The 12196-nt window shown below is 42.1% G+C and overlaps 1 protein-coding gene across 6 annotated transcripts in view; it reads right to left on the bottom strand.

Annotated features, from left to right (window-relative positions):
- FAM184A (family with sequence similarity 184 member A) overlaps positions 1–12196 on the bottom strand; it is a 211234-nt gene that overhangs the window by 19526 nt on the left and 179512 nt on the right. For 5 of the 6 annotated variants that reach the window (XR_007773883.1, XR_007773884.1, XM_050949491.1 and 2 more), the window contains one exon: positions 199–316. Coding sequence is in view for 4 of the 6 variants with exons in the window: in XM_050949491.1 (XP_050805448.1) it covers positions 199–316 (118 nt within the window). In the remaining 2 variants the exon portion in view is untranslated. The remainder of the gene's footprint in view (positions 1–198; positions 317–12196) is intronic. The other variant, XM_050949493.1, reaches the window with a different exon arrangement.

The raw sequence follows: 12196 nt of genomic DNA, 5'->3' as shown, positions 1-12196 counted from the left end.
ATTTAGGCATGTGCTTAACTTTACTATAGTATTTCCAGTTAAGTCAATGGGACTACTGCAATAAAGTTAAGTATATGCATAAGTGTTAGCAGAACTGAGGCCTTAAATCCATTTTAATCAAGTTTTTTTTTCAAGAAATTAGACTAATATTTGTATCTGTTAATATATTAATACCAGAAAGAGCACAAAAAGTCTTACGATCAGTTTCTTTATGAGTTGGTCCCTCTCTGCAATCAGGTCTTTCAACTCTGCAATAAGCTGTAAATCTTCTGGTCTTGATTCTCTGTTTTGGTATTTCTCTTCCATTTCTTCTAAACTTCATGGAAGAGAAAGACACCAATTTTAACTTAATGTAGTCCAGAATTAAATTCCAAATGAATATAATCATACTTTGGATAAGTACAATAAGTAATTTAATGGGTAAAAAACAAAACAAAAAAAAACCCAGTAAGACAATAATTTGCTTTACCCCTTATACATTAACATTTTAATTTTAACATCAACCAAAATTAATGGTTAAAGAGGTTTTAGTTAATCTGAACTTCAACGTGAACTACCATCTTTGCTATAACAAACAACATTTTGGGCAAGATTTTGAAAACTCATCATCCTTTTTGTGTATGCAAACATTGGGCACTAAATAAGAGGCCTGGCATGAGCTAGACTGAAAATCAGGTCCTATGAGCAAACAAAAAATATATGCGGTGGAATCACAGGATGTTGTAGAGAAGAGTGGTTCTTTTGTGCTGTAAGAGACTAAACTTTAGTATCTAATATTATCTTAACTTGAATTTTGTGAAGCTGACAATATGCAGCTCAGCTAGATTTATTCTGAGGAATGAGAAAAAAATAATAAAAATATGTTTCATTTAATTGATCACTAGACTGCACAGAGGTGTATGGAAGTGGTACTGAAGAAAGAGAGAAAAGAAGGAGACAAGGCTGGCACCATCTTCCTCAGCTCATGTGGAGGACAGTGGGGCAAAGATATCCAAGTACGGTGAAGACTAATCTGTAACTAATTCCTCGCTGCAAAACCAATTTAGCACCATGAGAGATGGAAATAAAGGAACTAGCTGTAAGAGACAAACAATAAACATCTGGATATTAGCATTTAAAGAGGAAAGTAACAGTTGATTAAGTTGAGAAAAATATGAGGAAACCTGAATCACATAGTGGGAAAGCATTAAAGGAGAGAACTGAAATAAGCACGCCAATTTAGAGAACAGTTGTAGGAGAATGAGCACAAGAATTCTTGAATTTTTAGGAAGATATGAAGAAAAATCTTTTGAAAGAGTTTTCAGAAGATAGCCTCAAAATACTATTTGTCACTACGACATTCTGAAATTCCTGACATCAAGTTCATGATGCTAAATATTGCCCACTAGAAAGTTAATTGCAACATGTATCTGCCAAATCCAGCTTTCATGTAGGTTACCACCTTGAATTTCAGCACAAATACAGAGAATTTAACAAGTTTAGCGCTGCCCTCCCCCACAAAGGTGAAAAATTACAATTTAAGGTATTTAGTCAGTCCAAATTTAATTCCACATGGCTTCCTAAACTACAGATCCCTTCTCATTTTAACAGTATTTTCCCTTCAGAAGAAGCTATGTAATTTTGACTTTGGTCTTACATGACTGCCTACGTTTCATGAGAATGATGTCAGTTGATGAACTGAGCATATTCTATGCCTCTTTCTATGTCTTAGCATGAGACTGTTTATCCCTCACTAAATGATTGAGGAAAAAGTTTAAATGGGTCACCTTGTTCAAACAAGTAACCTCCACAGGTGATAGGTTCCTTATGGTTTACCCTTTGGCGATGATGTGGGCATAGAGATCTCTTCCAATTGGTGAAGCTTCTCCAACAATGAAGGAAGTGAAAGCCTTATGACTAAATCAAGCAGATGACTGGAGATATAGCAACTAACATAGAATGAATGCATGACCTTGGGGTGAGGAAATGGGATTGAGGACACCAGAACAGAAAGTAGCAGTACATGGAAGGAAGAAACTTTATTTACAACTCTCCATAATACAGTGGGGTTCTCTCACCCCACCAAGCAGTTTATTGGCCTTTGGTCTGCCACCACGCATAGCTATGTGGGAGCTGCGTAGTGCAAAAGGCCAAGCATATTTTGGTCTGCAGAAAGCTAGTACAGTGAAACCCCGCTATAACACGATGTTTGGGATCCAAAATATTCCATCGTGATAAATGCGGGGTCACGGTATAGCGGGGTTTCAAGTCGGTCAGTTTAAGTCAGTGGTCCCCAACGTGGTGCATTGATGTGTGCCGCCTAGTGCCCAGCAGGGGAAAGAAGCCATGGCCCTTTGCCTGCTGGGAACAGAGAACTCTGAGGCTGCGTGTGCCAGTGCTCTCTGTCCCCGGCAAGCGTGGGGCCGCGGCTTCTCTTCGGCCTGCCAGGGACAGAGAGCACCGGTGCCTGCAGCTCCAGAGAAGCCAGAGAGAAGCCGCAGCCCTGCGCCTGCTGGGGACAGAGAGCACCGGCGCCCGCAGTCCTGGAGTTCTCTGTCCCCAGCAGGCGCTGGGCCATGGCTTCTCTCCCCTGCTGGGCACTAGGCGAGGGCACATCAATGTCCTGGCAGGTGCCATGGCGTTGGAGATCACTGGTATTAGGCCTTAAAGGGGAGCCAACTTATGATCGCGTTATATGTGATTTCGCGTTATGGCGGGGCGCTTTATTGCAAGGTTCGACTGTACTTTCTGAAACACTTATTTCTGAGACACGTAAATCAGAAATCCATAGCCTTCAAATTCAGATAATAAAATTATCACAAGATGAGACAGCCAAGACTACAGTGAGCATTTGAAAAACCAGTGCCTGCAAACCAAGCTTTATTTATGCCCCCCAATAATCCTCATGTAGTTTAGTGATCTTATAAAACATTTTAACAAAATACTGAAAATTTGGACAACGCAATTGCATCTTCTGATGCAGAAAAAGCTTTTGATTCAGCAGAATGGAAATACACTCAGTGGGTTTAATTCTGTGTATACATTTTCTGCTAGGATAAGCTATTGTAGACAAATCCCCAAAGTATAATACACATTATGCACAGCTGCCACCCTATTTTCAGACATCTCAGGGAGCCATTTTCTATGTATATCAAAGAAGTACATGTAATTCAAACAATCCAATCAGATAAGCTAATTAATACTACCCACTAAGTGGTGCAAAGTGGACTTAAAGCAGCTGGAGATAGCTAGTAGAGAAATCCTTGTGTAGGAGGCATAGATATCTCCTTTGCCAGCTGCCCCCACAATGTCAGGGGAGAGAAGTGACATCCTGGGAGTGAGGCTCTGGCACAGAGCACTCCACCTGATGCTCCACTGGCTTAGGGGCCTTATACCAGTGGTGTAAATCAGAACAGCTCCCTCACAGGTCTTTAATTTGAGCATGGGCCAAACAGCTCAGGATTAGGGAAACATAACTGGCTCTCCAATGGTTCCCACACCTCAGTGCATCTAAGAAGAGCTCAGCTGTAGCAAAAAAACTTGCCTGATATTTCTATTTTAATGGCAAATATGAAATAGATATACATTCTTTTTGTATATAATTATTACTGAATTTTCAGCATCTCAAACATACAAGGCCAGGTTAATCAAAGCTGGTGCAGGGAGGCGAAAATTACATGTTTATTTGCCAGCATGGACCTCTGTGGTTCACAGGAGACTGCACCTCAGAGAAGTGAGGTGGCTTTTTTTACTGCTGCCCTCTCAGGGAGAAACCTGTTATATGGGACCAATTTTAAAATCTCACCAAGACCTCCACATAAGTCTTGCTGGAGGAAGCTGTTGAGAATAAAGGCATGAATTGGCAAGTTCCCTGGTTACTCTCACCACAACTTATTACTGGCTAGTGTTGCCCACTTTTGGGACCATGCTAGCTCACTCCAGTGCTCCCAGAATAAGATAAGTTGTGAAGAGCCCAGCTGAATGGTGACTTGGTGCTTATTGTGCATTATTAATGGTTGTTTTCCTACAGATCTTCCTGCCCTCTTTAGGTACACCATGATTTGGCACCAACCCCAATGGCTTGTGTCATGGATCCCTTGAAGTTGTGATTTGCCTCCACAGCCCCATGCCTGGCTCTGATAGGAGGGCAGGGATGGGGGTACTGACAGTCGAAGGGGGCTCTGATCCCAGTTTCAGGGGCTATTTGCTGTTATTTGCTGTTCATCAGGGACATGGGGGTGTCCAGTATTCAGACATGGTGGAGAGATGGAGGGCATTTGGTGCTCAGATAGGGGGAGAACAGCACTCACATGGGTGGGGGAAGATGCAGAGAAGGGGTGGGAGTAACAGCAGGGATAGAGGCACTATCCCTGGTCCCTGCCCATTCCCAAACCACAATACAATTTCAGTTTTTTCAGACTGCATAGGCTTAATTCATAGAATCAGAGAATATCAGGGTTGGAAGGGACCTCAGGAGGTCATCTAGTCCAACCCCCCGCTCAAAGCAGGACCAATTCCCAACTAAATCATCCCAGTCAGGGCTTTGGCAAGCCTGACCTTAAAAACCTATAACGAAGGAGATTCCACCACCTCCCTAGGTAACCCATTCCAGTGCTTCACCACTCTCTGAGTGAAAAAGTTTTTCCTAATGTCCAACCTAAACCTTCCCCATTGCAACTTGAGACCATTACTCCTTGTTCTGTCATCTGCCACCACTGAGAACAGTCTAGATCCATCCTCTTTGGAACTCCCCTTCAGGTAGTTGAAAGCAGCTATCAAATCCCCCCTCATTCTTCTCTTCTGCAGATTAAACAATCCCAGTTCCCACAGCCTCTCCTCATAAGTCATGTGCTCCAGCCCTCTAATCATTTTTGTTGCCCTCTGCTGGACTCTTTCCAATTTTTCCACATCCTTTTTGTAGTGTAGGGCCCAAAACTGGACACAGTACTCCAAGATGAGGCTTAACCAATGTCCAAAAGAAGGGAATGTACCTCGATCTGTTGGCAATGCCCCTACTTATACAGCCGTCTTGGCAACAAGGGCACACTGTTGACTCATATCCAGCTTCTCGTCCACTGTAACCCCTAGGTCTTTTTCTGCAGAACTGCTTCCTAGCCATTCGGTTCCTAGTCTGTAACAGTGAATGGGATTCTTCTGTCCTAAGTGCAGGACTCTGCACTTGTCCTTGTTGAACCTCATCAGGTTTCTTTTGGCCCAGTCCTCTAATTTGTCTAGGTCCCTCTGTATCCTATCCCTACCCTCCAGCGTATCTACCACTCCCCCCAGTTTAGTGTCATCTGCAAACTTGCTAAGAGTGCAGTCCACGCCATCCTCCAGATCATTAATGAAGATATTGAACAAAACCGGCGCCAGGACCGATCCTTCGGGCACTCCACTTGAAACCGGCTGCCAACTAGACATGGAGCCGTTGATTACTACCCGTTGAGCCCAACGATCTAGCCAGCTTTCTATCCACCTTATAGTCCAATCATTCAGCCCATACTTCTTTAACTTGCTGGCAAGAATACTGTGGGAGACCGTATCAAAAGCTTTACTAAAGTCAAGAAATAACACATCCACAGCTTTCCCCTCATCCACAGACCCAGTTATCTCCTCATAGAAGGCAATTAGGTTAGTCAGGCATGACTTGCCCTTGGTGAATCCATGCTGACTGTTCCTGATCACTTTACTCTCCTCTAAGTGCTTCAGAATTGATTCCTTGAGGACTTGCTCCATGATTTTTCCAGGGACTGAGGTGAGGCTGACTGGTCTGTAGTTCCCTGGATCATCCTCCTTCCCTTTTTTAAAGATGGGCACTACATTAGCCTTTTTCCAGTCATCCGGGACCTCCCCCGTTCGCCATGAGTTGTCAAAGATAATGGCCAATGGCTCTGCAATCACATCCGCCAACTCCTTTAGCACCCTTGGATGCAGCGCATCTGGCCCCATGGACTTGTGCTTGTCCAGTTTTTCTAAATAGTCCCGAACCACTTCTTTCTTCACAGAGGGCTGGTCACCTTCTCCCTATACTGTGCTGCCCAGTGCAGCAGTCTGGGAACTGACCTTGTTTGTGAATACAGAGGCAAAAAAATCATTGAGTACATTAGCTCTTTCCACATCCTCTGTCACTAGGTTGCCTCCCTCATTCAGTAAGGGGCCCACACTTTCCTTGACTTTCTTCTTGTTGAGAACGTATCTGAAGAAACCTTTCTTGTTACTCTTACCATCTCTTGCTAGCTACAACTCCAAGTGTGATTTGGCCTTCCTGATTTCAGTCCTGCATGCCTGAGCAATATTTGTATGCTCCTCCCTGGTCTTTTGTCCAATCTTCCATTTCTTGTAAGCTTCTTTTTTGCGTTTAAGATCAGCAAGGATTTCACTGTTAAGCCAAGCTGGTTGCCTGCCATATTTACTATTCTTCCTACACATCGGGATGTTTTTTTCCTGCAACCTCAATAAGGATTCTTTAAAATACAGCCAGCTCTCCTGGACTCCTTTCCCCCTCATGTTATTTTCCCAGGGGATCCTGCCCATCAGCTCCCTGAGCGAGTCAAAGTCTGTTTTTCTGAAGTCCAGAGTCTGTATTCTGCTGCTCTCCTTTCTTCCTTGTGTTGGGATCCTGAACTCGACCATCTCATGGTCACTGCCTCCCAGCTTCCCATCCACTTTTGCTTCCCCTACTAACTCTTCTCTGTTTGTGAGCAGCAGGTCAAGAAGAGCTCTGCCCCTAGTTGGTTCCTTATAGGACTTTCTGTCTTTTTCCTAAATTAGTCATGTTGTCTTCCTTCATACATCTTCTAAAATATGGATATCCAGTGGTGACCAAAACTGTGCATACCATTCATAATATATCCTCGTTATAGTTGTATATAGTTGAATCACATCCTTTGCTTTACAATTTATTCCCATTTATATAATCTAATAATCTTTTTCCTCTCGTTGTGGCTACCAGAAATGGTGCCCCAACTTTCAAATTATTACAGTTCCTAAATCCTTCTCCTCACTAGATCACTCTAGCTCTGGACCATTCAATGTAACTTATTCTCCTATATTTTCTTCTGAAGTACACAATGCATGAGCTTAAAAACGGCCTGCATATTAATCCATTTCTTAAATACGTATAAATCTTCTTTCCATTCTGTGTTCTCAAATATATCTCCAATTCTTCATGTTTCGGTACCAACAGGAATTGAGTTATCAGTGGAGAGCAGCCTGAAACAAAATCTGGATCCAAACATCCTCTAACTTTGAGGGAGGATGATTTGTAATCTTGACCAGAATTCTGCACCTATGGTCATCTCTAGAGATCATGCTTTTTCTGCTGCCTTACAGCAGTAAGTAATTTCTAAAGATATTGAGCAGAAATAGTCTTGGGGATACCTCACTTGTTTCTGTTCACTATAGCTCTGCATTATTACTGCTGTGCTAAACCTGCAGGATTCAGTTTGTAAATAGAACCCACGCATCTGGATTTACAGGAGCCCTTGAGCTTTTACTCAAACCTTTATTTGGGTGCCATCCACAGCGATTCCCTCACAGTCCAGTCCCCAGATACTGATCTTCCACAAAGGTCTGTGTAGATCCTTGGAACTTCAGCTCATACTTATGGAAATTGGGTGAATGTGGGCTGAGGCAATTTGTTCAGTTCACAAACCTTCCCTGAATGGAAGAGTGGCCATACTGGGTCAGACCAGCGGGTCCATCTAGCTCAGTATCCTGTCTCCTGACAGTAGCCACTGCCGGATGCTTCAGAGGGAATGACGAGAACAGGGCAATCTCAAGTGATCCATCCCATTGTCCAGTCCCAGTTTCTAGCAGTTAGAAATTTAGGAACACCTTGAGCAATAGAGTTGCATCCCTGATTATCTTGGCTATTAGCCTTTGATGGACTAATCCTCTATGAACTTATCTAATTTTTTCTTGAACCCAATTATACTTTTCACCTTCACAACATCCCCTGGCACTGAGTTTCATGGGCAGACTGTGTGTTGTGTGAAGAAGCACTTCCTTTTAAATCTGCTGCCTATTAATTTCATCTGGTGACCTCTAGTTCTTGTGTTATGATAAATAACACTTCCCTATTCACTTTCTACAAACCATGATTTTATAGACCTCTATCATATTCCTCCCTAGTAGTCTTTTTTTCTAAGATGAACAAACCCACTCTTCTTAATCTCTCATTGTATGGAAGCTGTTCCATACCCCTGATCATTTTTATTGACTTCTCTGTACCTTTTCTGATTCTACTGTAACTTTTTTCAGATGGTTCAACCAGAACTGCACGTACTATTCAAGGTGGGGACATATAATGGATTTATATATTGGCATTATGATATTTTCTGCTTTGTTATCTATCCCTTTCCTAATTGTTTCTAACATTGTTAGTTTGTTTGACTGCCGCTGCACATTGAGCAGATCAGAGAACTATCCACAATAACGTCAAGATCTCTTTCCTGAGTAGCAACAACTAATTTAGACCCCATCATTCGGTATAAATAAATTGGGATTATTTTTTCCAGTGTACATTACTTTCATCTACCATTTCGTTGCCCAGTCACCCAGTTGATGAGATCCCTTTGTAACTCTTCAGAGTCTGCTTTGCACTTAACTGTCTTGCGTAGTTTTGTATCATCTGCAAATTTGTCACTATACTGTTTACCCCCTTTTCCGGATAATTTATGAATACATTGACTGAATATTCAATGTTTAATTTTCATGAGCATGTTTCCTATCCAGCTTGTACTTAGCATATTGTGCTTGATTTTTTTTGTTCAAATATCCTTTTGCAAATGTCTTGCTGCAACACAAATCTGATTTTTTTCCTGTCTCTCCCTTTGAAAAACGTTTATCAGATTAGTCTGAAACAGGTTTTAATTTCAACCTGTAAATCCATGTGCTGACTGCTCTCTGGTAAGAAACTCACCAGCTCATCCCTTATTAATGACTCTAAAATATTTTCTAAAATAGAATTCAGTCTTATTTTTAGTCTAGTTTTTTCTGTTTCCTGTCTATTAACTTATTCAAGAACAAGCATAACGTCGATCTTCAAGTACCCTCCTAATGATAATCTACATTTCAAAGTGACTTGATAAGAGCTATGTCAGTTTCTTACTTAATTCCCTTAGTATGCTATAATAAATCCTGTTTATTCCTGTATCAGAGGGGTAGCCGTGTTAGTCTGGATCTGTAAAAGCAGCAAAGAATCCTGTGGCACCTTATAGACTAACAGACGTTTTGGAGCATGAGCTTTCGTGGGTGAATACCCACTTCTTCAGATGCATGTAGTGGAAATTTCCAGGGGCAGTATATATATGCTAGCAAGCAAGCTAGAGATAACGAGGTCAGTTCAATCAGGGAGGATGAGGCCCTGTTCTAGCAGTTGAGTTGTGAAAACCAAGAGAGGAGAAACTGGTTCTGTAGCAGTTGGCAAGCCATTCACAGTCTTTGTTCAATCCTGAGCTGATGGTGTCAAATTTGCAGATGAACTGAAGCTCAGCAGTTTCTCTTTGAAGTCTGCTCCTGAAGTTTTTTTTGCTGCAGGGTGGCCACCTTAAGGTCTGCAATAGTGTGGCCAGGGAGGTTGAAGTGCTCTCCTACAGGTTTCTGTATATTGCCATTCCTAATGTCTGATTTGTGTGCATTTATCCTTTTCCGTAGAGACTGTCCAGTTTGGCCAATGTACATAGCAGAGGGGCATTGCTGGCATATGATGGCGTATATCACCTGCACATCCACCAATGTAATATACGCCATCATATGCCAGCAATGCCTTTGCCTTTCTGCAGGATTCGTCCATTTAGATATACCCACCTCAGTTCTATGCCCAGTGACTTGTGACCCATGCCTCAGTCTCTTGCTCTGTAACGTGGACATAAATGATGCTTACCCCTTTTGTACAACACTTTGAAATCGATGGACGAAAGGTGTTATAAAAGAGCCAAGTATTATTAATATTTTAAAGACTATCAACTTTCTCAGTCTTTTCTAGCTGAACTTACTCTCTATCTTCTTTAATGTTGCCAGAACATAGACTCAGACTCATAGACTCCAGGACTGGAAGGGACCTCGAGAGGTCATCGAGTCCAGTCCCCTGCCCTCATGGCAGGACCAAATACTGTCTAGACCATCCCTAATAGACATTTATCTAACCTACTCTTAAATATCTCCAGAGATGGAGATTCCACAGCTTCCCTAGGCAATCTATTCCAGTGTTTAACTACCCTGACAGTTAGGAACTTTTTCCTAATGTCCAACCTAAATCTCCCTTGCTGCAGTTTAAGCCCATTGCTTCTTGTTCTATCATTAGAGGCTAAGGTGAACAAGTTTTCTCCCTCCTCCTGATGACACCCTTTTAGATACCTGAAAACTGCTATCATGTCCCCTCTCAGTCTTCTCTTTTCCAAACTAAACAAACCCAATTCCTTCAGCCTTCCTTCATAGGTCATGTTCTCAAGACCTTTAATCATTCTTGTTACTCTTCTCTGGACCTTCTCCAATTTCTCCACATCTTTCTTGAAATGCGGTGCCCAGAACTGGACACAATACTCCAGCTGAGGCCTAACCAGTGCAGAGTAAAGCGGAAGAATTACTTCTCGTGTCTTGTTTACAACACACCTGTTAATGCATCCCAGAATCACGTTTGCTTTTTTTGCAACAGTATCACACTGTTGACTCATATTAAGCTTGTGGTCCACTATGACCCCTAGATCTCTTTCTGCCATACTCCTTCCTAGACAGTCTCTTCCCATTCTGTATGTTTGAAACTGATTGTTCCTTCCTAAGTGGAGCACTTTGCATTTAACTTTATTGAACTTCATCCTGTTTACCTCAGACCATTTCTCCAATTTGTCCAGATCATTTTGAATTTTGACCCTGTCCTCCAAAGCAGTTGCAATCCCTCCCAGTTTGGTATCATCCGCAAACTTAACAAGCGTACTTTCTATGCCAACGTCTAAATCGTTGATGAAGATATTGAACAGAGCCGGTCCCAAAACAGACCCCTGCGGAACCCCACTTGTTATACCTTTCCAGCAGGATTGGGAGCCATTAATAACTACTCTCTGAGTACGGTTATCCAGCCGGTTATGCACCCACCTTATAGTAGCCCCATCTAAATTGTACTTTCCTAGTTTATCTATAAGAATATCATGCGAGACCGTATTAAATGCCTTACTAAAGTCTAGGTATATCACATCCACCGCTTCTCCCTTATCCACAAGGCTCGTTATCCTATCAAAGAACGCTATCAGATTAGTTTGACACGATTTGTTCTTTACAAATCCATGCTGGCTATTCCCTATCACCTTACCACCTTCCAAGTGTTTGCAGATGATTTCTTTAATGACTTGCTCCATTATCTTCCCTGGCACAGAAGTTAAACTAACTGGTCTGTAGTTTCCTGGGTTGTTTTTATTTCCCTTTTTATAGATGGGCACTGTATTTGCCCTTTTCCAGTCTTCTGGAATCTCCCCCGTCTCCCATGATTTCCCAAAGATAATAGCTAGAGGCTCAGATACCTCCTCTATTAACTCCTTGAGTATTCTAGGATGCATTTCATCAGGCCCTGGTGACTTGCAGGCATCTAACTTTTCTAAGTGATTTTTTACTTGCTCTTTTTTTATTTTATCTTCTAAATCTACCCTCTTCCCATAAGCATTCACTATATTAGACATTCCTTCAGGCTTCTCAGTGAAGACCGAAACAAAGAAGTCATTAAGCATCTCTGCCATTTCCAAGTCTCCCCTTACTGTTTCCCCCTCCTCACTGAGCAGTGGGCCTATCCTGTCCTTGGTCTTCCTCTTGCTTCTAATGTATTGATAAAAAGTCTTTTTGTTTCCCTTTATTCCCATAGCTAGTTTGAGCTCATTTTGTGCCTTTGCCTTTCTAATCTTGCCTCTGCATTCCTGTGTTATTTGCCTATATTCGTCCTTTGTAATCTGACCTAGTTTCCATTTTTTATATGACGCCTTTTTATTTTGTAGGTCACGCAAGATCTCGTGGTTAAGCCATGGTGGTCTTTTGCCACATTTTCTATCTTTCCTAACCATCGGAATAGCTTGCTTTTGGGCCTTTAATAGTGTCCCTTTGAAAAACTGCCAACTCTCCTCAGTTGTTTTTCCCCTCAGTCTTGATTCCCATGGGACCTTACCTATCAGCTCCCTGAGCTTACCAAAATTACATAATCTCTGACACACAGTGCTACCCAATTCCTCTCCAC

The sequence above is a fragment of the Gopherus flavomarginatus genome, chromosome 4 (genome assembly GCF_025201925.1).
Source record: "Gopherus flavomarginatus isolate rGopFla2 chromosome 4, rGopFla2.mat.asm, whole genome shotgun sequence".
NCBI lineage: Eukaryota > Metazoa > Chordata > Testudines > Testudinidae > Gopherus > Gopherus flavomarginatus.
This window is presented reverse-complemented; position numbering and strand designations above follow the sequence as displayed.